The sequence below is a fragment of the Scleropages formosus genome, chromosome 11 (assembly GCF_900964775.1).
Source record: "Scleropages formosus chromosome 11, fSclFor1.1, whole genome shotgun sequence".
NCBI lineage: Eukaryota > Metazoa > Chordata > Actinopteri > Osteoglossiformes > Osteoglossidae > Scleropages > Scleropages formosus.
Genome location: NC_041816.1, coordinates 2,792,719 through 2,819,721, shown reverse-complemented (window position 1 = coordinate 2,819,721; position 27,003 = coordinate 2,792,719). Strand labels below are relative to the sequence as shown.

The 27,003-nt window shown below is 46.2% G+C and overlaps 2 protein-coding genes across 6 annotated transcripts in view; both read right to left on the bottom strand.

The window, feature by feature from the left end:
• Window positions 1–2,827, bottom strand: part of LOC108934672 (dual specificity protein phosphatase 8-like) — a 48,097-nt gene extending 45,270 nt beyond the window's left edge. The window contains exon 1 of one of the 2 annotated variants that reach the window (XM_029256230.1): window positions 2,595–2,827. Coding sequence is in view for 1 of the 2 variants with exons in the window: in XM_018752683.2 (XP_018608199.2) it covers window positions 2,282–2,349 (68 nt within the window). In the remaining variant the exon portion in view is untranslated. Of the gene's footprint in view, window positions 1–2,281; window positions 2,350–2,594 lie in introns of those variants that run through there. The other variant, XM_018752683.2, reaches the window with a different exon arrangement.
• Window positions 2,828–6,904: 4,077 nt separating this feature from the next.
• On the bottom strand, window positions 6,905–25,145 carry LOC108934665 (tyrosine-protein phosphatase non-receptor type 5-like). Of its 4 annotated transcripts, none has more exons than XM_029256217.1 (14): window positions 24,631–25,145; window positions 21,246–21,361; window positions 17,185–17,390; window positions 16,880–16,999; window positions 16,596–16,682; window positions 16,232–16,470; window positions 15,935–16,121; window positions 15,154–15,238; window positions 14,876–14,955; window positions 14,562–14,699; window positions 13,728–13,838; window positions 13,231–13,391; window positions 12,145–12,258; window positions 6,905–12,055 (listed from the first exon to the last, which is right to left on the bottom strand). In XM_029256217.1, the coding sequence occupies exons 3-14, from the start codon at window positions 17,353–17,355 to the stop codon at window positions 11,962–11,964; spliced, it is 1,587 nt and encodes a 528-aa protein (XP_029112050.1). In that variant the 5' UTR covers window positions 17,356–17,390; window positions 21,246–21,361; window positions 24,631–25,145; the 3' UTR covers window positions 6,905–11,961. The 4 variants fall into 4 exon arrangements, with proteins under 4 accessions (XP_029112050.1, XP_029112051.1, XP_018608185.1 ...); XM_029256218.1 differs by having other exon boundaries at window positions 24,843–25,145; XM_018752669.2 differs by lacking the exon at window positions 21,246–21,361.
• Window positions 25,146–27,003: the final 1,858 nt, after the last annotated feature.

The following is a 27,003-nucleotide window of genomic DNA, read 5'->3' as shown; positions in this document are numbered from 1 at the left end:
TCCAGCGTGCTCCTGAGAGCGCAGAGCAAGGCTAGGCCATAATCGGCTCAATACGGCTTGTGGATGGAAGGAAGGAAGGCAAACAGAAGAGCTCATCCTGGATGCAAACGGGGCTGACGTCATGTCACCAGTCCTAATGACCGCCTTGACCTCGTACACCTGCTTTACGTGCAATCGGCGTTCGCTCATCTCTTCATTTCGCAACTTTCTGAGTGCTGGTTTGCACGAGCTCCCCGCACTTATACCCCTCGCCTTACTACGTTCTGGCACCGGCGGAAACATGCGAGTAACGTGTAGACAGCATTCAATTTAGCCGTCTTAATATAGACCGAATGAAGAAAACAAGTCGGAGCTCTAACCAGATAGCGCTCCAGCGTTGCAGCGCTGCAGCGCATGGTTTCAGAATTTATTCTGCATTCTGTGGTGCCACTCCAGGGCTCTCCTTCAGCCCTTGCTGTTTACAAAAAAGCGATGGGGGGAAAATTAAACAGACTCTCTCTACAAAGCTACAGACATTAATAACTACATTTGTATATTCTTATAGAGGAACATGTGGTAAATCCCCCAGTCTTGTCAACAACACATCTCTGGATTTTATTTAACAGTGTCCACAACAGGCTCTGGCTTTTATTACTTATGAGGCATGGGACAAAGTCCACGGATTAGGAGGATCGATTAGCAGGCCCATTCAAAAAAAAAAAAAAAAAAAAAAGAAAAACCCCAAATGTGTACCAACTGCTAAATGAGGGTACCAGTACCGTGTTTTTAAAATTTTTGTGGTGTCGGGGGTGGTAGATTCAGAGGAATGGTTCCTTAAAGAGGAAAAATGTCCCACATAATAATAATGTATGCCCGATGCTTTTGGGATAGGCTCCGGATCACTGCAACCTTGTTCGGGACAAGCGGTTATTGAAATTGAATGGATGCATAATAAAAAAATAGTATGAATAAGAGAAAATTATATCTTTCAGTCCAAGTAAATCATTCATACATCACCATTAAGTGTTTGCCCACTGCAGGGTGGTGGTGGCGCAGAGCCTATCCTGGGAGCGCAAGGCATGAGACAGGGTATAGCCTGGATGGGACACCAGGGAAATTACTGACAAAGTCATTCACTCACACACACTAAGGATAATTTAGAATCGCCAATCCATCTGAAACACGTGTCTATGGACTGTGGGAGGACCCAGTGCATCTTGCGGAAACCCACGTGAACACGGGGAACATGCAAACACCGCACAGATGGTGCTGGATTCAAACCAAACATACCACACCTACAGCTCAGGGGCTGTTAGGCACCAGCACTACCTGCTGCACCGCCCTGCTCTCCAGTCCCAATAAAAACAAAGGGGGGGGGGGAATCAAACATTACAAGCTTAACAGACTATTGATGTACAAGGTGCCAGTCTTCCCTGGAATCCATGAGAAAAGATGGATAAAAATAAAACTTAAAAAATGTTAAAAAAAAAATATATGAGTGGTTTGCAGCTTTTCCTGTTTTTTTGCACACTTGTTTGGCGCTGTCTTTCGGAAATGATTTTCAAAGCTTAATCGGCTTACTGAAGGTCTGGGCCACAGGGCCAAGTAGGACTGCACTGGCGCGCTGTGTGATGTGAGGCACAGCCGAGGGTCACGGTTCCAGCTCATTCCTGCACAGGAGATCGAGGGCTGCATTATGACACGAGGAGCGCGGAGAGCTCACTCGCCTACTTGTGTTCTCCTGCGGTGATTTCCATGCACCACAGAGACGAAAAACACAGGGCTCTGCTCAGTGAGCTGCAGAGTCCACCCCCACGTCCATAAACTATGTGGTCAAGAGATTTAATTATCATTTAATTTTAATGTAGAAGAATGGACTCTACATCCATGCAATGTGTCCCCCAAATTTAAATAAATTGAGAATATATCAGGATTCACTGCATTGTTGTGATGCAAAAATCTGGATAATTTCAGATTAAAACAAAGCAAGCAGGAGCACAAATCACAGATGTGCAAAAAATGCAATATAAGGACAGAATGGGAGAGCTCATCAATACCACAGTCATCCTTAACGGTCCCTTGGGGAAGAAATAACTTCTTACAATTTTCACATTGACGTAATAAGCATTTCATTGCCCCCCCCTTACAATTTGTATTCATAGGAAAACTAAAAATTTGTAACTGACTGAATATATATCTCTGAGATACATAACATATGTGGAAAAGTATGAAATCCTAAACGCTGAGATGCGGACAAATACCAGCAGCATGGAGAAGAGGCAGAGAGACGTCGTCCTCGTACCTGGGACTCGCAATGCAATGAAGAAGAGAAGAATAGAAGACGGAGTCCGAACGCCAAACCCAGGGCATTTAAAGAGCCTCGTTAGGGCGCCGCTGGGACGGAGGGAGCGACACCGGTGACGTCACAGGTGCGGGGTCTCTGGCCCTCTTAGCCCCGAGGACAAACAACAAGGTACAGTACTGCCACCAGGTATGCCCACCTCGTGGGTCAAGGACGGGGTGCCGAAAATATAATAATAAAAATAATAATAACACTTTTTTGTGCACAGCAGGCAACGGGAACATGATAAGGTTAAAAAATATACGAAACTCACCGTCTTCAAAATCTGATGTTTTTTTGCTTCTCTAATTTCCATTTTGCGGTATGTGACATTGTTTGTGGAACGCAGGTGTCACTGTGGATTTAGCGGCAGCGGCGGCGCCGGCGGCTCGTGTCCCCCGCGCGCGGGACGGGGGGTAGTCACTGGCGTGGGGGGCGGTGGGAGAAACGGGGGCCCGGCGGTGCGCAACTACAGAACGTGCGCTTTTTTGGCACAGACACTGAACTCGCGGTGAAGTCATTGGCTTGACGCGGGTTACGTCACCGCGAGCCAATCAGAGGGAGCCGTTCGGAGCCGAGGTGACGTCACCCGGCTGGTCGATGAGATTAAAGGGCGCTGTGGGGTTTTTAAAGGGAACCTGCGATGAGAGTGCGGCTTTGAGGAACACGTTGATCGACTCAATGTCCTTTTAATTGATTTTCTGCAGCACACGCCTGTTATGCTCACGTTCACTTTGTCCCTCATGCTGATCCAGACAGAAAGAGAGGAAAAAAACACATCGCACGTACGCTTCTGCTTGCCACAACACAAGCCCTTAGCCTAAGGCTTAGGCTGTCACTCACTCCCTGCTCCACCGTGTGACAAAATACAACCCGAGAAATAAAGGTAATATAATTTTTGTTTTTTTCCCCATTCCATACCATAGCACAATCCCTAATAGGCTTGACCCATTAGAGAAGCCGAGAATAAGTTATTTTACATTTATTTAGATCCAAATGGGGTTTCTACACTGTTTAGTGCACATAGTTACGTTAATAGTATGCATGAATAAAAGTGGAAATATCACTGAATCTTTACTGCATCAGTTCAGGCTAGAGAACTCGTATCCTGCAACCAGGTGTTACACTCTCCAGCATCTGTAAGTTACCCGGGAGTCAGACTCTTGAATACTTCAATACTTGTAACACACGCGTTACCCCTGCAGGAGTCCAAGTGCGGTGACCTCAGATTCCCGCGATGTGCCTGCTGGACCCTCAGCATCGCCACTACGGCTGAAAATACTCTTTACTCACAACGTCGTCTTTTAACCGGACTGCGCGTTATTGACGGCGCAGGAATTATTTTGTTTTTGTCGCCACCTTCAGGCGGATAATGAAATCACACGTGTCTCCATGACGCTGAATACAAGTTTTCGTAATTTTCTTCGTGCGGTTCGGGGAAAACTTAAGAGGTTCCGATGCACTTTCAGAAATGGATGAAATAGATTTCCGCTAAGACTCTTACACGTTGACAAGAAATAATCTCAAAGTTTTACACTGAACAATGTATAATATATCACCAAGCTTAGCTATTATTAAGGACTGAGGGTTTGGTTAGTAATTGGCTTGGGTTCACACGTTAAAACATCGCATTTTGAATGGAAAATAATTTCTTCGTTGATCGGTGACTTTGTAATTCAGCAACACTTTCTCTCTGATAGAAAATGCTCATGACGGTGGAAGTGAATTAATATTTCCATTTTTTTTTATTTAGTAGATGCTTGTGTTGAAATCATGCAAATATGTTAATTCATCAAATTCCTTCCATTGAGTGATATCATCATGCACTTTGTATTGTTCTCTGAGATATACTGTATGTTGCTTCGGAGAAAAGCATCTGCTAAGTGAATAAATGAAACTGCAAATGCCTCTGTACCATATTATATATATATAGAGTATATACTGTACTGTGCAAAAGTCTTAGGTATTTAGATGTTTCACAAAAAAATTTGTTTTAGACAGTTATTTAATGTCTTCTGCTTTAGTGTCAATCGGAAAGAGGATATTTTAGATTTCCTCTTGCAAAAAGTTACAGTATCACAGTAAGGGTTTTGTATGTAATTCAAGAAAGAAAGTACACACGCACACTGTCTGAGACCTTTGTCCTGAGCAGGGTCGCGGTGAGCCGGAGCCTAACCCACCCACACAGGGTGCAAGGCTGGAGGGGGAGGGGACACACTCAGGGCAGGACGCAGTCCGTCGCAGAGCCCTCCAAGCAGGACTCGAACCCCAGACCCGCCAGAGAGCGGGACCCGACCAAGCCTGCTGTGACCCCACTCGGGACAAGCGGTTGTTGACGATGGATGGTTACTAAGCTTTGTAGGAAGTTTATTAATTAAGGGCATTATTTTTGGAAGCATTCTCACTTTACAGCTTTTTTCCCCCAAGTGCCTAAAACTTGTGCACAGTACTATACATGAAGCCCCTCAGTCAGATCATGGCAATGAGTGGATATGGATACAAGTTCAGAAGTGGAGTAACCATAAACCACCTCCTCTACATAGATGACATCAAGCTGTATGCCAGGAGTGAATGAGACATCAATTCACTGATCCATCTCACCAAGATATACAGTGATGGCATCGGGATATCATTCGAACTGGATAGGTGTGATCGAATGGTAGGAAGAAGAGGGAAGGTGATCAGGACTGAAGGAGTGGAGTTACCAGAAGGTAGAATTGCAGACATACAGGACAGCTACAAGTACCTGCGTATCCCACAGGTCAGTGGGAACCATGACAAGGCAGCAAGGAGGTCATCCACAACCAAATACCTCCATAGAGTAAAGCAGGTCCTTAGAAGCCAGTTCCACCTGAAGTCCAGCATCCTGAGACTGTACGGTAAGTGAAAAGAGGGGGGCTGAGGGTTAGTGAGTGTCAGAGCCACTATCCAAGATAAAGCAGGGAACATCCAAGAGTATAGCAGGAAGATGGCTCCCCAAGACAAACCGCTGAGTCAGTACCTCAGGTAGCAGAAGACAGAGGGTGATGAGGAAGAAGAGAAGACATCGTGGAAGACCAAGCCCCTCCATGGGCTCTACCATCGACAGATAGAGGGAGTGGCTGACATTAAGCAATCCTACCAGTGGCTGGAAAAGGCCAGTTTGAAGGACAGCATGGAGGCTCTGATCATGGCAGCACAAGAACAGACTCTAAACACCAGATCCATTGAGGCTGGGGTCTACCATAGCAGACTGGACCCAAGATGCAGGCTGTGCAAAGACGCCTCTGAAACAGTCCAGCACATAGCAGCAGGGTGTAAGATGCAAGCTGGGACAGCGTACACTGAGCGGCATAACCAAGTGGCTGGGATAGTGTACAGGAACATGTGTGCAGAATGCGGACTGGAAGGCCCCAAGTCCAAATAGGTGACATCACCAAAGGTGGCTGAAAACAGCAGAGCTAAGGTCCTGTGGAACTTCAAGTTCCAGACTGACAAGCAGTTGCTGGCCAACCAACCAGACATAGTGGTGGTCGACAGGGAAGAGAAGAGGAAAGTCGTGATAGATGTAGCGATCCCAAGTGACAGCAATATCAGAAAGAAGGAGCATGAGAAGATCGAGAAGTGCCAAGGGCTGAAGAAAGAACCGGAACGGATGTGGAAGGTGAAGTCCAGAGCGGTCCCACTGGTAATAGGAGCAATCGGGGCTGTGACCCCCAAACTGAGAGAGTGGTTCTAGCAAATTCTGGGAACAACATCTGAAGTGTCTCTCCAGAAGAGTGCAGTCCTAGGAACAGCTAAGATACTGCGCAGAACCCTTACACTCCAAGGCCTCTGGTAGAGGACCCAAGCTTGAGGAAGACACACACACACCACCCCAAGTGGGGGGTGAGAGGGAGATTTTTTAAAATATATATTAGATAAGATGAGGAAACATGTGATTTGTGTTTATTTCAACTTTAACTGCAGTGTGTCATCTCCATGTTCCTGTATTATCAATGTGCTTTTCTGTGGTTTAAATGCAGAAAGATCTTTTTGCCAAGATGTTTAATTTAGTCTCAGTCTGAACACTAGATGGAGAGGTTGCTCTCCTGCAATAGTCCCATATTTATCCAAAGGCCTGAAACTAATCAGGTGTAGTACAGCTCATTATGACCTATGTTGCTGATTCAGAAAGTATTTTATATTAATGAGAAAAATAGATTCTATGTTAATTAAAAAGCAGTGTTTACGTACCATGAAATGCACAAAGTGTAATCTTTCTTTCTGTTCTGTATATCTCATGCCCTTGCTTAGGTGCAATGCTTGCCTTTGTCCACGGCAACTTAGAACTTTACCACAATTGACCCATCTATACAGCAGGGTATTTCTACAGTATCGACTGGAGGTAGGTACTTAAACCAAAGGTGCTGCAGCCGAAGGGGGATTCAATCTAGCAACCTTCAGACAACCGCAGTGACAGTCTTGACCCTACCTGCTCTCTGCAGGCTATACAATTTATACTTATATCTTGTTATTTCATTTAAAGATAGGTAGAATGAGTGTTTTTCCTGTCTGAAACAATCACCCTACTGTTTATGTACACATCATCCAGCACTTTTATTGCAGCCACAAAATACTGCAGGCAGTCGTTTCAGTTCAATAACGTTCAACGCTGGAAATACAATGAATAACTGCGTAAAATCTCAGCAAAGATACAGCATATGTTAACTGAAGTTTGCTTTTATTACGATGCAAAACACAACCCATATTAATTTCTGAAAAGAAAGAAAGAAAGGAAAAACATTAAATCCTTGCCACCTTGCTGGTTGGACAGGTCCAAAAACACACAGTATGACAGTTTCTATCATCAACAACTTAATTATTGTCACTTTCCGGACAAGATCAACAAACCCAAATTATCGATTAAAAAGCCACATGCAATGATTGCATGATTCAAGCTGAGCGCAAGTCTACAAAATAATGTACAATCATTTGTATAGCTGCCTCTTCATATGAAAATATAGATTTAGTAATTCAGTTATTAGTACGTCTCGTTGACCAATTAAGGCAACTCACACTGGTCCTTTTTCAGTCATTAAAAAGCGAATAGCACAGTATGAATAAATTTGGTTCAGGAACAATGTAATCCGGTTGTGGGAGTTAAAACAGAACACAAAAAGAGAGTTAAAAAGTGGAAAAATAAAACACAATGCTCTTTTGCCTCTTGAAAGCTGGGATCTTGTTTTTTAAACACATAAAATGGCATTTAAATGCCTCCCCATGTCCACGCTCGGCTTTTGTTTTCTTATGAAGTGCGCAGATCGCTTAATTGTACAGTGCTTACACAGAATGTCCTGAACTTTCACACATTTCTCATAATCCCCTGGTCCCACACACACACACACACACACACACACACACACAAAGGAATCTATGAAATTACACTTTGAACGAAATTAAAAAGGGCAATGAGTCAATTAATCTTCTATACTACTTTTATCAAGAGACCTTTTGATTAAAAATCTATTGTGAAATTCTCATTCAAGGTATAAAACAACTGCGATTTCAAAAAAATAGTCGTTTTTGTCAACACGTTTCCATGGTAATTCAAACTTTTAAGAAGTATAAGAGGAGTATGAAGTAAACATGCTCTGAATACCTGTATATGAGGTCAACATTTTTACATGTCGTGATGGGGTAAGTGGTTTTAAGGACACAAATATGATGAGTAATTTATAAACGTGAGCATAAACCAGTCAAACTAGCCAGGAGACGGAGAAACAAGCCGAGCCGCGGTCAGTCTCCGTAAGCCCAGAGAAACCGACAGCGATGCGGTAGAAAGACTCGCAACTGCATCGTTAGCAAAAGTGCCTTTGCCCTTTTTTGGATGAATTTATTCTCAAAGACTTATCTGCTTTGCGCAAACTAACAAAGTATAAAAACATGGTGAGAGAAAGTGTGGTGCAGCCATGAAGAAAGCATGACGGCCAGTTTCAAGCCTGTAGACTCACTTTGCGCATGCAAGTGTCTAAAATCAGTGCAGTTATATTTCAAATGGGAATAAAGGAGTAACATGGCTGTCATCTGTTCGAAACCGGCCTGTAAAAGTGTGCTTTATACGTGGTGAGGCCTGACCTGTAAGGGTTGCATGCAGTTGTCATATATTTATGCTACATATATATTTTTTTATATATGTACTGCAGGAACGAAGAAAACCAAAACAATATAGAAGTAGCTGATCCTATTTTTTAAATATATCACTGTAATATCAATATATTCACCATTTAGATGTAAAAAAAAAAAAAATTATAAATTAGAATTAGAAAGGAATTCCTTATTCATTTCCATGTATGACGGATACGGTTCTGAGTCATGGACAACTCTTCAAGTACATAAATAATCAAGCAAGGTAATAAAGAAACCTGTGTTTAAAATAATAAAACTGCCAGTTGTAGACTAGAAGCTTTAAAGGACTTCTCTTGCCTTGACAGCACAGTTTTTTTTGTTTTCATTTTAATTCAGCTCAGTTCATGACGGAATCAAACGGAACTGAAATTATTGTTTGTATTTTACTTTAAATGAATTGTGGCTGAATTCTGTTATGAAAGACCTGATTGTCTTATGACGGAAAGAGTACCTTCAGTCAGTGTTCACAGCTTAGTTTTTGTGCAACTTCTCATGGGCGCTGTACAGTATAACCGCCTCTCAGCTCTGGCCGCAGACATCGAATCCTAACGATCTTGAGGTGAGGACCTTCGCGCAATTTGGGGGAATTTGCAAAAACGAACGATTGCGAATTGCAGCGTGTGATTACAGAAGGAATTTGCCATTCACGAAGCGATGACGTTATGAAGTGTCAGGCCATCGACGGGCTCGCTGTGCGGAACGGAGCGCGGCTTAACGGTGGGGTACACGAGATGGAGCTGCCGGAGAAAATGGAGAGCGCTGCCGTTGCGTTCGTGTCTGAGGAGGAGAGGAGCGAGGCAGGATGTGCGTGTGGCAAATCCCCCATGGTGGGCGCAGATTGGCGGGACAGATGGAGGGTCCTGGGAGGGAGGCATTGGGGGGGCACTGATGCGAGTGGCACAGCGGCAGCCAGACTGGGACCGAGAGCTGGACATCGACAAGGGGGGGAGGGGGGAGTGTCCATTTTCATCTTGAAGATGACTCATCCGACCATCATCAGACCATCTGCAGGCGGTGGAGCACTAAGGAGTGTTTTTTGCTTCACAGCTAATGATATAATGCCATTTGATTGCCTGTCAGCTGGTTCAATCTCACTGTTTTGCCTCCTCTACAGCGACTTTCTGTTTTTTGATGTTTTGGCTGCGGTCGTCTAATTCCGGACACGTCTCGGGGAGCTCCTGCAACGTCGGTGCTAAACTGTATCGATGGCTTTAAACCGTCATGCTACAATGAAAGAAAACATGTGATTTTTCCCAAGAATTTATGTTAATTTAATTATTAATCACCATTATCCACCTGCACAAAAAAAATCTTTTTTTGTAACAGTTACATAAATTCTAGCTATCGTCTACGCGAGATGCCCATCAGAAAGGTTAAAAAGCACATTTATGCGCAAAAATCCCTGTCTACAGTACTGTCTTACATGGGCTGAGATAAAATCGAACGTCTATAAACCCAAATCGCAGACCTTGCACAGATGGTCGCTCATATTAGTGTTTTTTTCTCCCTTTCTATGGACGCCAGTTCTATTGCAAAGGGAATTTGCAATTATGACTTCGGCAGTCATTTGTATTTGCGAGAAAGGGCAAAAAATGTCCGCGACTCATCCGAATGTGGGCACACACGTGGCAGCAAACACAAGCGCAGGATGTTGATGGAAAAGCAGCCGCGCACACAGACACAATAAAAAAGGCGACTGCTTGCTTATGATCCTTTGCACGGAGACATGAAACAAACCCGAGCAAAGATAACTGATCGCTTGAGGCGGCAGCAGCTGCAAAAAAAAAAAACGTATTTTTTGGTGTAAAATCCAGGTCCTACAGGAAATTACAATGGGTGGATAAAAAAATGCAAATAAACCTCTTCAGCCAAATGACACCTGGGTATGAAGAGTGATTTCCCTACCAAATATGTCAACTGTTGCCTTGAACAACAATCAGAAAGGGACAAGTAAGATCATATTTACACGATTAACAGTAGCTTGATATACAGTATACCGGCATTTTCGTTGTGTAGTAAACTTAAGATGCAGCATCTTGGGTACTCCAGAGTCCAGTGGAATATCAACAAACAGTATACATACATTCATACGCGGGTATACATGTTATTAACATTATGGTGTCAAAAAGAATAGTATTTCTGTGAAGAAGCAATAAGAACCCAGGTAGATCCATACCCACAGCTGCCTTGGATTGGTTGGAACCACAAAGTGGAGGACCTCCCTGTTGCTGCACAGCAAGTATGAGTGATGCTTGAGGAGGAAGTGCCACCTGTTGAAAACCAAGCGGATGAAACGAAGGCTGAGACTTAGCGGACACCTTCTTCTGCAGTTTTGACAGGAGTGCGAGAGAGACGTTAAAAGAGATGCTAGAGGATAGCGAATCTCTGACAGAACAGAGCTGAGCAGACAGACAGACATGGGATAAGGCCATTGCGTATAAAATAGATGTGCTGAATTAACCTGCCTCTTAACACCTCCTACATTGCGAGCTGTCCAGGTTTTGAGTTGCAGCTCATGGTCAGCAGCTGGTGAAATGGGAACCCTACCTATTGAGCATGGAATACATTCAACAACAGCGGGGCAAAGGGATAGTTCAAGGTTTAAGAACCGAGCTGTTTCTTAAACCCCCAGGCTGGCATGTTTTGGACCCCTGGTTGAAGAGGGGTCCCGTAAGCAGGTGTCTGTCACCGGCCATTCTGTCCCTTCACAGGTAGCGAACGTCAGAAGTTGAAAGATTTCAACGGTGAATCGAAAAACTGATCGACAAGCACAGACACTCATGAACATGGGTATATATTCGTCATGCTTCAAAGAACTACTCTTTCTTCGTAGAGAGGATGAGCCCTGCAGACCCTCAGCGCATTGGCCCTGAGTCCAAGGTTCTGGTCTACTCTGAGAGCAGATCATCTCGTGCCAATAAGATCGAGCAGCCCCAACAACTCGACTCGAACAACTCGAAAGTTTATGCGCCCTGCTCGTTGCTCACGAGTGGTGATGATCAGGCTCTGAGTTTTCCCACAGTCCACAGTAGAACAATACCGAAGTCAACATTATTGACGTCCTTAACTCCCGGGCAGGAAACTATATGTCTCAGATGAAGAAAGGCTTTGTGAAGCTCAACATTCGCCAGTCAGGCCTTTAACATGGAAAGTTTGGAGAAAACTGTAGAACTGTTGAAATTTCTATCACTGTGGTGTTGGCAGTTGGCAAGTATGTTTTGCTGACGCATCTGAACTTCAGGCTGGAAGCTGGACTTTTTGTGCTTGTACAGAGAGGCCTCAGAACCTCAAGCCCCAGACATCTCCGCCGTGGTTAAGGGAAACAGACTGGGTAGAGATGGAACGCCACGCGAAGCTGTTCTAGGCCTTGATTTTCCCTGAAGGCCTCTTGAGTTCTCTGAAATGTGGAGATGGCTGAAGGTGCCACCGGATGAGTCCTTGTGCTAGCAGAGCAGATGCTATCGTAGTGATGCTCCGGAGAGTTGACGGCCACTCTATTCTTCTGCAGGACGTGAGAGCTGTTTTTCGTAGAGGCTGAGAACATGATGAACGAACTGATACTGCTCACAGGTCTGGATCATGCCCCCCCTGGAGAAAAGACAAGCTCATTTCAGGTATTAGACAGCACAGGTGATGCCGAAAGGCTTACTTGAGAGGCATCGGGTGGCAGAGCTCACCTGTCCAGACGCTGCTGACAGGTAGTCCTCAGTATGTCCACCACACCTTCATTCTTAAGCTGTTTACACAGGATGGTAGTGGCAATGAAGCAGCCAGTTCGTCCGATTCCTGCGCTGTAGGTAGAAACACGATATGCACTATGGGCATCGTGGGTGCCTGGGATGCTGTCAGAGCTTCATCGAACCCCTAACTACTTGAGCTGAAGGACGTGACGACACCTAAGGCTGTGAGCAAGCGTGTAGGGTTTGGGAAAAGCAGAATTTATGCTTTTGGCTGTGTGCCCCGGGCTTATGAGAAGGTCCACCAGCCCACATAGCTCTCAGTAAGGGGGCAGGTGCATGGACAGAGGCAGGCCTTTCCTCTAGGCCCAAACAAACACAGATTTAAATAGCCTATTAGCACAGGGAGCTGGGATAAGATCAGACTGTCTCCTTATGGCACAAGTCAGAACTCTGGATGAGTCACCACAGCTCCTGCCTCTTGTTATCTATTCAAATATTTCGCTTGCGTGCCAGAGGTTTTCCATGGCCCGTGGCTGCAGAACGAGAGAGCTAGGTCCACCTGGCCAGCATACCTGTGCTCCGGATCGCTGCGGGCCAGCAGGGAGCACGGTGGTCATGGAAACTGAATTTTAATGCGAAAATCGCCAGTGTATTTTTGCGTTTTTTTCAACTTTGTGAAATGTTGCTGCCAGGAGCAAAATAGAACCTCTGTAGTTGTTAAATCAATGTGAAAAACAAAACATTACACTTCAGATGAAAAGGTTAAAAATCAATGCTTCAGACCTTTTCATTTTTAGAAATATCGGCGGTCTTAAATTTGATATGGTTACTTCTTCAAGCTGTTGCCAAGAAATTCACGTTTCACCAGTTCGGGATTTGCGGTGCTCATTCCAAAACCCTTTCGGTACACCGTGATGCTGGTATTACTGAGAATATTGGTGTTATAATGATCACATGCAATGATGTAACGGTCTGACATTAACAAACAATCAGTGCGAGGCATATGATGAGTGGGACATATGTTTACACGGTGCAGGTCTCCCCAGCAGTGTGTGTGGGTGTCCGTCACACTGAGCTGCGTACCTGCAGTGAACGATGACAGGACCGCTCCCGGACGGAGCCTGCTGACGCGCCTCCTCCACTTCCTGTACGAGCTCCAGCAGGGGCGGAGCTTTGTCCGGAGTCTTCTGATCCGGCCATGACGTGTACCAGTACTGTCTGAGGCTACGTGTTTCGCCCTCGCACTGCCGTGAACACGCATTCAAGCAACACGGAAGCACGCGACCGGTGAACACCAACCAACCCAGAAAACTCACGTGGAAACAATCAAACGTAAATCTCCAGCTAATACTTCTGTCTGTGTTAATGAATTTTTCTGTCGGTAATTTCGGATACACTTCCATTTGCATCTAGTAGATGCCGCTATAAAAAAGTTGATGTAAAAAGGAGCGTGATACAAGTTTGATCCGTATATTCCCGTTTCACATGTCTAAAATCAGGTATCTGCTTTTTAAAATTGCACTCCCCAGCTGCCTCGGGACTAGCTACGCAGCGCACGTGTCTGGAGATGATCTACAGACCTGCAACGTGAAGATCCTCAGACTGTAGTCATCAGCCTGGATCACTTTGTTGATGGTGATTTCAATTCCCTCATTGACCGCACTGTCCTCTGGCCAGTACTCAGCGCATTTCTGTGAGAAATACAACCGCAAACGGGAGCCAGAAACAACAAATTATGAGTAATACAGCCAGTTCTGCATGGATGAACTAAAGCAGGACTGTCTTGAGAAACGAACCGTCATTCGGTCAAAACGTCAGTCAACCAGAGCAAATTAGCGTTGTGACACGGAGGGAAAAAGCCGGGTACCGAGCCAGTTGACTTCACCGTCTACCTATGTCTCTCCCCCCCCCATCACCACATCTGTTAGGTACTTCAACTGCAGCCAAGGGTTAAGGTTGAGCGTACAACAGCATGCTGCTAGAGCCTTGAAGAACAGCACTGATCGCCTCAACTTTACTCCCATCAAAGCGCTTCGGAACTACGGTAATCTCAGTTTCAGTCCTTTTCGTACTGTGCCCTTCTCAATGTGGTTGCTTAGCACAACATATGAAATCCAAAAAGTACAATGCAACAAGTAGCATTAGTAATAGCATCATCTTCCATTAATAACAAGTCACAGATGGATACACAACCAATTAACCATATACAATGGAAAACAAGGCCAACTGGCTGCCCACTCTTTCTGGGCAAGCTCATTTTACACAAGTAGAAAGAAGTGTTAATACTGTGTGAGCAGAACAAACATCTAGCATTGGCACTAGCAGGAGGCCAGCATCTCGCGGAGTATCAGTGGACCCCATCAGAGATGGGCACACAGAGGGCAGGATCCTGTCAGTCAAAGTCACAGCCTGACCTCGTTCTTCTCCTCGACGTTGGTGATCATGACGATGATGGGCGAGCGCTCCTGCCACACCATTCTCCAGAAGTCGTTGACGGTGTTGACTGTGGGCCCTTGTGTGGCGATGTAGACCTTCTCCTCACCCCCGTAACCCTGCAAGCAACGCCCCCACCCGTGACAGCACCTTCTCTTGAAGCCTCACATGAACTGAAAATGTCTTCCATTTAGACTCGCACACGGAAAGTTAAGAATTATTTTTCTAGTGCAATTTAACAGCTCCGAGGATTTCGAAACAAGGTGCAGAATGTCGGCAACATGCTAATACCCACCCTTATGTAGTTAGCGTTGATGTAGGTGCTGAGGAAGTCATCCGGGTCTGTTGCTTTGAGGCAGACTCTGCTGTGTGTGTCTGGAACGCAGGGAATCAAATCGGGCTGCGGTTAGGGAAAGCTCGTATTTCACACTCGCGGTGACCTCCACGCAACCTTGTGCAGCATCGACGCCACTGCTCTCCATACAACATCCGCCTCAGTAAGCCAAGGTAAGCAAGAAGAGAGCGAGCGAGCACATGAGTTGGCTTTTCCTCCGCAACAGCAGAAACGCTCACTTGGAAGGATGGTCTTGTATCGATTCTTCCTCACCACTCCTGGAATGTTGTACTCCTTGGGGTCCACAAAATTCATAGGAGTCTCCTGTTAGGAGTTAAAAATATTTACTTCTTCACAGTCATAAAGCTACAAAGAAATTAGGAAAAGCAAATAACCCTTGGGTTGTATTTGAAAATATTTTCCATTTTTGGCCTTTTTTTTTAGTGTTCCCATCAAAAATTGGGCAGCCCATTATAATAATATTAGAAAACACTGATGATCATCTAATGCTGGGCCACACCTACTAACTCATTCATTCTGAGTCATTATCACAAGGTCAACACTCTTCTTGGAATTTGTATTCTATAGATGCCTTCTACCTTAGATGATACCACTCAGTGTGAGTTTGAAATCCTGAATTTGGTATTTAATACTCTTTGTTCTTTATTCTAGTCTCATACATTCATTACCTATGATGAACCACATCAGACTGACGTCGCGATGTACAATATTTGAATAAAACACGTAAAATTCAATGAATCTGGTGATCATTCATTTTATGTATTCAGGTTTGCGGAAGATGTCATGAAGCCTTATGGCAATCAGACACAATAACCCATATTTATTATATGTAAAAGCTATACATGAGTCAAATTTGACTGGAACACAACCCAAGGGTTAAAGGAAAGTATGCTTTTATAACGATACTGCATTACGTCGTGGACATATTCGTCTACATTTTGTACTGTGCAGAAGTCCACAATGTGCTTCCAGCAGCCTCCACTGCGACGTGAAACTCACATAGAACTCAGCCTGCAGGGCGGCGTCGTCTAGGGCTCGTTCGTGCAGCTCAGCAGCCGTCAGGACATTGGAGGCCTTCTGAAGGTACTCCTGTGTAGACTGTTCTCGGGGCGACAGCATGGCCGCGTAGGGTTCCGTGGAGCCGGGCGTACACATGTCCAGAGTCAGAGACACATTGGAGCCCCTCCTGAGACCATGTAGATGTGCACATGACATTTGGACAATATCAGTGAAATGTTCAATAGACATTTTGCACGTGGAGTAAATGACAGCTTCCGTTGGCTGGGTTAGTCTGACCTTTCCTGCAGGCCCACCGGCTTCACTGTAAGCGTTGCCGGGTCACTCTCAGCCTTCATGTCCATGAAGCAGTCAAAGACAGGGGTTTCTGGCACAGGGTCTCCACTGTAGAAGTCTTCTTGCTGAGGGTCAGTCCACTCCGAGTATGTGAAGGAGGGCTGGCGGCTCACGGACTGGCGTCGGTCTTCTAGGAAGGCCGGGGGGTTGCTGGGAGCCAGTGCTCCGAGACAGTAGATGACCTGAGAGGACAGGCAGCTTGTCAGAGGAAGACGACACATTACGGTTGGTCAAAAGGTAATGATAACCTTGCTATACATGTATGGGGGCGCTCTTTGTAAAATGGAGCAAACGAAAAGTTTCTCACTCCGATGCCCAGGATGACAACACCAAGGAAGAAGGTAGCCAGCAATGGGCACAAACTCTCCATCTTCCAGAGCTCCTTCTGTGAGGACTTGGATGTCCAACATTAAAGAGAAAAGAGTCCTGTATTGGACACATTCTTATTGACATGACTTTATTTAGTAATTTTAGCATTTAAGAAGCAGAATTCTTATTTCCTGCTCATAGCATTACTGTAGCAGCAGGTATCACCTGACTCTGAGCTGCGAATCCAATTATACGAATGAATGGGAATTCTGAAATACTAACCTCTTCCTCGGGAGAATTTTGCACCCCCAGCGATGACAGCAGGTACTGTATGAGGTCCAGGACCTTGTGGGCTGCTGGGAAAGCTCCATATCCATTCATCATGTACAGGACCCAGACTCCCTGTCAACGGAGTGCAAATGCAAATATGCCCTCTATATATTCGTGGTTTTGCAACCTTAAATTTAGATCAAAGGTACAAAAAAATACCACAACAAGCAATAAATAGCGATTTTGAAAGCTGATGTTATCTGGACCAAAATTACGCCCGTTTGAGCAAAACTTCCCATGGATGCTGGCTTTCCTACCACAATCTGGGAGAAGACGCCGAGGCTGAGAATGCAGCCAACCATCAATCCCGTCTTCCAGCACTTCTCCCACCACGTGCCATAGGCCTGCCGTGGGGAACTCTGGGAGGGCGGCTGGCTCGTCCGCTGCTCCTCTCGCAGATCCAACGGGGCTGGGCCTTGCTGAGCCATCGCCGTAGAAGGGGACGCCTTGTCCAGAAGAATAGCTGAAAGTGAAACAAGGGACCCATCAGACCCAGCTGTGTGGATGCAGCAACATTAGTTTAATCTCTCCGAGCAATGAATATTACTGTATGTCATAGAGCTGCTTCTACACAAAGCTATTTCTAAATTTCACTATTTCACATTGCACGGCATTCTCTTAGAGCACTTTAAGCACTTTTTCAATGGATACAGCAACAAGACCCCTCCGACAGCCCTGAAAGGGCATGTGACAAATCCAGCAGATTCATATTGCACTCATATCATGTCTCATTCATATCTTTGCCCACAACAATCTCGTCAAAGCGGTCTATTGTAATCGCGTTCATTCTATGGACCGGTGTCCCTCTTTGTGTAGCAGTGTGAGTGGAATGGGGACCAGATTGTGTTTGCAGTACAACATGCGAGTCATGGGAAGCAGCGAGGTAGAACAGGAGGACCGCTTGCTAGCTCTCAAGTCTTGAGTCACACTTGGAGAGAGAGAGAGAGAGAGCATAGCAGGACATTGCTCTAAAGCAACACCTCTCCAGCGGAGGCGAGCATCTCGCACAATAGGGGCAGCATATTGTCCTGGACACAGCAGTGGCAACAGTTTTTAGGGGTTTCTCATCAGCAAAACTATACACCAGCCCACACCCTTGCGCTGGTGTAGCAGCTTCCCTCCTACCTCCACATTCTCAATGAGACGCACACGTTCGAATGGCGGTCAGCATGGGCAGCTGATACTCCTTTCCCTCGCCGTTGCTGTTTTTAAGTGCCACCGAGTCAGTGTCCACCACATTTGCAGGTTCCAGAATGTCCTTCGTGTTGAAAGGGATGTGTCCATTGCGTCTCTGATCGAGTCCATCCGCCTTCCAGAACGTCCCGAAAATTATTGTCTTTTCGAGACAACCGCACGTTTGCGCGATGTATGACAACCTCAGTCTCATCGCTTGCCCTCCTAGAGAGAATTCTGGGCCTGATTTAATCCAACGCCCATCTGTCTGTGACCTCATTAGTGCAATTATTTGTACATTTAAGAGAAAATTGTTTTCCGAGCAGCTTAAAGTAACAGTCATTCATTTAGCCGACACTTTTCTCCGAAATGACTTACAAAGTGAGGTTTGATCGCAAAGCAAGTATTTACCCATTTATACAGCTGGGTAGTTTTTCTGGAACGGTCTGGGCTAAGTACCTTGATCAAGGGCGCTATAGAAGAATGCAAGACTCGAACCAGGTCTTGTTATTGCAAAGGATGGGACTGCATCATGTACAGAGCCTACAATTGGTAAGTATTTACACAAGCAGTTTAGTAAAATGAGTACTTTTCCAGAGGCCACAGCAGCAGCAGCTGAGCCCAGCTCATTTAAATCAGAAACGATGCATTAACAATCCAGCTCCTCGATGATCACGCCCCCTTTTGTTTGTTTTCACCCGATCTAAAATCAGGATAGAGCCGTTTGGCACCGCCCTTCGAACAAGTCTTCTGAGGAAAGACAGGTGTGTGTTTCTTGGTCTGGACGTGCAGCACACGTCGCTCACGGGGTCGATGGAGGTCATGTCGCCACGTGACGCCCAAGGGAGGAGTGGAGGGGTTCGGATATAATGTACATAATAATGCCCAGGCTCTGAATTATACAACGAGAACCGGTTACATTTGGGCATTCTGTGCCGTACGAAGGAAATGGATTACGTTTCACAATGAATCACCGAATGCTCAGCTGTCCGTGACTTTCGCTGTTGATCGTCATATATACGCTCTCATTTCCATTTTTTTCATGTTTCATGCCATGGTTGATGGCGGTGCGATAAGCAGCACATCTGTGTGACTAATCCCGTTGCACTGATGTTCAGCTCGTTAAGCTCATTTAATATCTAATACTTTGCTGTCTACATCAGCTCAGACATCATCTTTATCCTCAGCCTCATAAGAAAATAGGACACAAGTCTAAATCTTGATCCACTGCATAAAATCCTGATGCACTGCACAGTAAACGCAAGCAGGAACTGTGTGAAGGAACATCTCCGGGAGCATCTCAGTGTCCATCGGGGAGAGAATGTGGGAAGTAAATGCGGTCATAGTATCACGCTGCCTTAGGCCCTGCCTCTGGCCTCACCTCCATCGCGCATTCTGGTGCAGCCATCCCACTACGTCCAGCCTGTCGGAGGTCAGAGACCAGGACGGACCTGCAAGGTGGGTTAGCCTGATGGAGCCGCCGGTCTCACCGGTGATTCATTTACTGCCCCCATGCACTCTCAGACACACACACACGCGCGCACGCACACACACACACACACACACACACACACACACACACACACCAGTCTTTCTAAGGGAAACACTGACTCATCCACTACCCCCCACTTTTCCCGCTTTTGTCCCTTTTTTTTAAATGAATATTATTTATCCCCTCTCCCTCTCCGGAAATCGAGCCGGGCCGAGATGTCCATTCAGAGGGCCAGCTGGAGCCTCTCAACCGGTGCGTCTCTCGGGGCCTTTTGTGTCGAGATGCGGCCGCTCTCGGGGAGAGGACGGCGGACGCACGGGTCCCCACAATGGCTTCCATCGCGCCCACGCATAATGAGCTCTCGACCCTCTTTCCAATCAGATTTCCATTCAAAGTCTGTTCCTCGTCCTGCCGTTTGTCCTTCCCGAAGCCTTGCGCGTACAGCGCGCGTCCGCCAATGCGTGTGCTTGCGCACGTGCGCGTTTGCATTTTCAAGCCGCGGCTTGAAGTGCAAATCCGTCATTCGTTGACCGATCGGTGATTCTTGCTGAATGAGTTCTACCCACCTGATAGAGACTGTCCACACAATATGTCGTGCAGGAACTATTAGCACCTTGTAACTGCAAAATATGTGAACGTTTACACTGTACAAATACACGTAAACACATAAAATATACAATATGAATCAACCATCCCTGTAAGTAACCTTGAACAAAGGCATCAGCTAAATGAAATATATATATACAGTATATCCATGTAAAAATATATAGACTTACATATATATATAGTATATACTGTATATACACATATAAAGTGCAACGCCAATGCCACGAAAAACAAAATTTGCATTTTTAATGCGAAAGCACAGACAACCAAGTTTTATTTTAGAAATGCAATGAAAGACAGACAAACCAGGTAACAACCAGGTGACAACTTCAAAGTCTTAATTTCACGGACATAAAATTTTAATACGCTTCTTAATGTATTTACTGGATACATATATTCCTTAAATAGAAACTGCTTCAGCATGTTATGACCACGAACCTCATAGTAGCTTAACGCTGTAAGTCGCTTTAGAGAAAAGCGTTGAGTAAATGTAGTAAATTGCTTTTGTAATTAATGCCAACGCAGCCCACTTGGAGAACAACTAATATATTCTTTGGAAATATATCCTCTAAGGCCAGTATCGTCCCTTCAGTTACTCTCTGCTACTTTTCATCTTGAAACGTCACGCTGTATTTTTTGGGAGGCGTCGAGTTTTACCCCGAAGGATGCCATTTCACACCCCAAGGGAGGCGTTGCTACTAGGTGCATAATCTGAAGTGCTCCGGTAAATTATCCGTATGAATGAAATCACTCCACTTAGCACTGAGTAAGCAAGTTAATACGTACATGTATTTTTATAATAACAGTCATTCAGGAGGCAAATTACCTAGAGATGTCCACAAAGTACGAGGCGCACTAACGGTTAAGGAATGCTGAATTGTAACCGAAAGGTCGTCAGTTCAAATCCCACTCCATAGCATTGCTATAGTACCTGTAAGCGGGGTACCTACTGCTCTGAAAATGAGTAAAAATCGGTTTCTCTCTTTTACATGAGAGCATCATGCCCCCCCAACCCCCCCGTTGCTGGAACGGAGAAGAGGGTCCTACCTTTCAAAAGCACAAGCAAGACGATGGCAGGAGCTGGATCACATAACAAAGCAAGAGGTGGGCTCTCCCCTCGCCAGAGCCCCGCTGCTCTCTGATGCTGACCTGTAAGAACAATCCTGGTTCGGAGGGGGGAAGAAGAGGAGAAGGAGAAGGAGAAGCTGTCAAGGTGACCCTACCCCCTGTCCAAACCCACCCTTAATCCTCCCCCACGTCAGCACGGGACACAAAGAAGGAATGCAGCGAGAGAGGGGAAGAGTGAAAGCGCAGAGCAAAAGCGCCCTCGTGAACAGATAATCCCGTATAATCTTTTGAAGCTACGGCATCACAGAAGCCCTGCTCCTCTCTCCGCATCGGTGTCGCACAGATGCAAGACGTCAGACAACGATGTCCAGTCCAAACCGCCAATCTCACTCTGTCCTGTTCTCTTCCAGCCCATCCCGATCGAAGGCGCGGGCGAAACGTGCAGGTGAGTACCCGCACCTCGCGCTTTGTTCGGCACCGCCGAGCAAAGATCAATTAAAAGCGAAGCGAGCAAACAAAAGCGTCAAGCGAAAGAGGCCACGGCGGCGTGGATATTTTCACCGGAGGACAGATCTGCTGGCCAACAATAGACGAGGTGAGCCGACGGCTCTGAAGATGGTTTGAAGCGATGACGTGCGTGAGGCTGGCGTTTCAGTAACCATGGAAACAAACACTCTCGCCCGTCAATACACACATATAGAGCGGCGGCCTCTTTCGCGTGAACGTGAGGTTCTCTCGGCAGCGCAGGAAGAATGGAAAGGTGTCTGAGAAAAAGGCGGAAAGCGTTCCAGGAGCCAGCAGGCCGAGAAGCGACGTACGTGCGGGCCAGGTGCGAAGGGCTCCCAAAATGCGTTATCATATAATATCGACTTGCGTGCAGAGCACAGCAGAGATCCGAATACATTATTCTGCTCCGAAACATATAACGATCTCTGAGTTCTTTCACGTTAAACTTTAAGGGGGTGGGGGAGGTAAGGAGTTCCAGAAGAGATTTCCAGGGTGTGTTGGCACTCGTTGTGTTAGCGCGCTATGACAGGGACATCACTTGTGGCATTGTTTCACTGCATGCTCAGCCCTGCGTGTCTATCATTTCCCATTATGAACATATAATTACATGGTTATTGGAGGGATTCTCACGATGAGCCTGACTGGGGAATGTCCAAACAATGCAATACACCACAACAAGTGCACGCAGCACAAGGAATAACTCAATTTGTGCGTGCGTGTTAATCCGTTTAATAGCTGGAGCCACTTAATCCAGTTTTAATCCATAAATAGATGGCATTTTTTATGTTAACTGTACGATTTGATGTATCATTTCTAAAAGCGGTTCATAATTAGGAAATGAGTCATTGCAATAGAAAGAATACCACGGTAATAGACATACGGCCAAAGACAGAAGCCCGAAAGCCCGAAACGCTGGTCCAGGTGGGCTTGTTTGTGGTTTGGAGGTATGATCCACGTGTCTCGGAAGTCATCGAGCAGGGGATCGAGAGAGATCGCCCAGCGGGCCCCGCATCCGAGCGCGGCGGATGATAGGTGACGCCACCCGACTGTCCGGCATCAGTACCATTGACCAACCACCCTCAGCCGCATCAGGACGCCAAAGTGAGGCATCGGCAGAGAAGAACCGTTTCAGTTCAGCCGCTGACCTGCTCATGCATCAGAACAGCTTGCAAGGTTCCTAGAAAGTACCGTGATTTTTTATATAGCAGTTGGAGCTGAAGGAGAACCTCTCCTAATGTCAGTTTTATGAGCGATACATTCTTTTCGTACGAGCTTCCTTTCGTCACATGCATAAATGACCACACTCACAGTGTCCGATTGTGGACATTTTCATTCGGACTTGGTCGTACCGACACCGCGGTACCGCGCCACTTGAGACGGAATCCAATAGTCCACCGACGGCTACCGCCTGCCTCGTCGTGCTCTTTATTTTAAGGCGTTGCATTAAGGGTCATGTAACTGTGACAGTTTTCGGTGCTTTTGCCATCTTGTCACTAAGAAGGCTCACGTAACGTGGCATCGCACGTTGGAGCGCCGCACGCCGCAGTCCATCTACCAGCGATCATTTCCTCATCACAGCGATAAAGTCTCGAGAGAAGCGGTTTGTGTCGATGGTCTTGTTACCATTGGTACTAGAGAGGAGTGGACAGAAAGCACAAGGTTTTAGAGTCTGTTTTCGTGAAACTGCTTAGTATGATAGAGACCGTCAAATGTGCATTAAGGGATCACCCTTCTTTGTCTTCGAAAGTATCATTTATCCACATACTAGAGCTGATGACTTGTGTTTGAGCAGAATGGGGTTGTTTCATGAGCTTTGTGTGCGTGTGCGTGTTTCTGATTTGCAAGCAATACAATTGGAGGGAAAAGAGATATTATTTTGTCCCAGATTATTGAAGCACTGTTTGCCTGCCATGAAAAGGAATTCTGTGAATGGAGAGATTTTGTTATTAAGACCAATGTCCTTATGACGAGGATCAACAAAAGCACAATAACGATCAAAAGAAATTATTGTGAAATCATTTTTAGCTGGAAAAAGGAAATAAAGAAAATACCGGCTACTGCGAGATACCATATCTGTTGCCTCTAATCGTGCAGTTGATGCCTGGGTCGTGTATAGTTTATATTATGTTTAGAAAATAAAACGAATGAGCACAAATTCACCGGTGAGAAACCCAGTGCCGAAAATGCAGGTAAGTGCCGAGATATTAATCCAAAAAGCAATGCGCAGAACCCTAAGTGATCTGAGCGATACTACATAGAATCTTCACTTCATGAACGTATAAAAGCAGTTATTTCATTGAGGTCACGTGAAGATTTCAGTTCCGAATATTGAATTTGAATATTGAATGGAATTGCGAGGACCGTACAGCCAGATCTGTGAGAGGAAAAAAAAAGCACCTGTTCTATGTCGTTTAGAGGGCTTTCAAACAGCGACGGGAATAATGACTCGGTGGAAGCTGCGCAGACCTGTACGGAAATGTCTCCGGCGCTATCGTCAGGAAGAGCTCTGTGGATTCCGGCACCAAGGCCTCGAACGCGTCCGACGTCTCAAACTCCTTCGTTCCTTCCCCCGCGCCGCTCCCGACATTCGTCACGCAGCGGGAGAGGGTCAGCAGTGTGAGGAAGCCCAGCTCTGGGCGCACAAGCGACACACTCCTCTTTAGAGGGGTGCGAAGCCCAAGCTCGTGATGCGCCAACGCCGCGTCGAAACGGGGATGGAGAAACGCAGCCGCGTACGAAGGGCATGACAGCCACTGACAGCAGATATCACAAACAGACCTCTCAGTTCATGGGAGAAAGGTGAGGTAAGGTAAAACGCGGTAAGCTATGGTGGTGCCGGGTTCGCCAGCCCCCTTACCTTTGCACGTGCGGGAGGAAGCGGTGTCGGGAGTGACGGCTCCTTCTGAGTCATTAGTATTCACATCACAAGGAGCGGCGGCGAGGACGACAAGCTGGCGGGCAGGAGCTCGGCCCCGGCACCGCTGCCGCTGCTGAGGTAGACCTTCCCTCCACGCAGCTCAGGTTCGAGCAGCATTCATCCACCCACCCCCCATCAAAACCCCCACCCACCTCCTCCTGGTGCTCTCCCCTCTGCCCTCCGCCAACAGCGAGGGGCGCTTCACCCGCAGCCCCCCGTCCCTTGTGGATGTCTGGATGTCCTTCTGTTTGTTGCGCTCGTGGAGGATGGTTCTCCCAAGTCGGCTCTAAGGTACCGAGGAGTCTGACTCTTCCGTTGCCGTGGCAATGGGGGGGAGAGAGAGAGCGCGAGCGAGCGAGGGAACGAGAGGGAGAGGGGAGCGGAGGAAGGAGGTCCGCTCCTGAAATCACAGCCGCACACCCCCCTGCATTTCTTCTCATTGGACCCCCCCCCCCACACACACACACACACACCCCACACCACCCCGCTAGCACCACACCCCCCCGACCAACTTGAAGCCCCGCCTTCCTGTGGCGGTCTGGCGCAGTCTTTACCGCCCACGTCTCTGATTAAATTGTGAGCGCTTCATCCCTCACTCTTGCGCTCTCCGTCTCTCCATTTCCCATCTCTCCCTGCTCCATTCTGCTTTTTACCTCAATGATCTGATTGACAGAAACCCCACCGAAGCCCATTGAGCCACAAACACTTTCCCTCTCATGTTCCGTGCCCCCTCTCTCCGGTGCGTCTCTCCCTGCATCCCTCACTGCCTCTTGCCCGACTTTTGTGAATAGAGCAGCGAAGAGGGGGAAACATGAATGAAAAATACATGAATGCAGGGCTACCACAGGGGCATGTGGCTCACGCAGTGCCTCCGTCAAAACCCGCGCGCACATTCCGCCCGTCTTTACACCCATAACATTTCACAGCTGTGTTTTTGCACGGCCTGGGAATGCGTCCCCTGTCAGACATATGAGTAAAACATCTGGTGACAATGTGCACTAATGTCAGATGGTCACGCTCCTGCGAAGGGCTCCCGAGGGTGGCAGGTCTCCGTGTTCCCGCTCCACCTGCCCGAGCCTGCTGTCAATGCGCAGGGGGGCCATGTGGCAGGAATACATCCTGGTAATTTCTCCCCCACATCATCAATTTGTCTCTGCTAATTACCCAGTTACAGCTCCCTCGTGACACCGGCATTTTGGGTACCGCACGTCAGGGCGGCGCCGCACAACCTAACGCAAGGGTTAGGTCACTTTGTGCCTACGTTATTTAATTACCAATTAAAATAAAAATCTGTTTAAATTAATTACTAGTTCCGTCACACCTAAACCAGACTGTGTGTATAATGTGACACTTCGTCTAGTTCCGTTGTCAAAACTGGAAATATTTACGACCATACCTATACAAAAAATAAAGATTCAAGATTCAAGACTTTATTGTCGTATGTACAGCAAACAGTTTGTTACACCATACAGCGAAATTCTTACTCTGTGAATCCTCTCAGCAGCCCATGACATAAATTATAAGGACATAAGGAAAGAAAACACAAGGCGTAAATCACAAATTTACAAAATTACTGTTAGTGCAAAAATCCAAGAAATAAAGTTATATGCAGATATAAAGTGTGCAGTGCGCAATGTAAACGTAGTGAATAAATGTAAATGTAAATGTACATGTGCAAAGTCCTGTATAAGTAGATTGGGTCTATTGGCAGTTCAAAGGGGGGTGTGTGGAATGGCCTTGCATGTATTTTGAATTTACATAATACACAGTGCATATTCATTCAAAAGCACCAAAAAAATTCTAAATACTGTCAAGATTACATGGAAAATCAGAGCTTGCAAATATTTCTCAACTCTGATGAACCGCCCTCCAGGCTCTACCTAACCTTGTCACACACCTTGTGCTTCCAGGACAAGAACTGAAGTAAACAGTAGCGCTGCTGTTCATTTTTCTTTCTCCCTTTTAATATCCAAAGTTCAAAACATTTCGATACTTTTTAAACACATATCCTTACAATAATACAATATTTAATTAGATCACTGAAGGCTGCGTGCAGCACTACAATACTGTGTCACTGCAGCACTGATTTCTGGCGCCCCACTCTCTCAAGTTTTTTTTGTCTTTAGCGCCCCCATGTGGAGAATGTGGAGAAAAACATGTCAATATCAATGAAGAAGAAGGGACCTTTCTTGTTGCTATTATGACCCTTTATTCAGCTGACACCTTTGTCCAAAGTGACTTATAATGTTCGATCAGCAGCTTTGCAGCGATTTATCCACGTATGCAGCAGGGTACCATTACTGGAGCAATCCA

Coding starts and splice junctions, on each gene's coding strand:
- LOC108934665 (XM_029256217.1), bottom strand. CDS start 17,355: ATGGCTCAGCAAGGCCCAGCCCCGTTGGATCTGCGAGAGGAGCAGCGG. Junction 13,839..14,561: donor ACGTCGAGGAGAAGAACGAG/GTCAGGCTGTGA, acceptor TATTTCTCACAG/AAATGCGCTGAGTACTGGCC. Junction 12,259..13,230: donor CCTGTCATCGTTCACTGCAG/GTACGCAGCTCA, acceptor TTCTACCTACAG/CGCAGGAATCGGACGAACTG.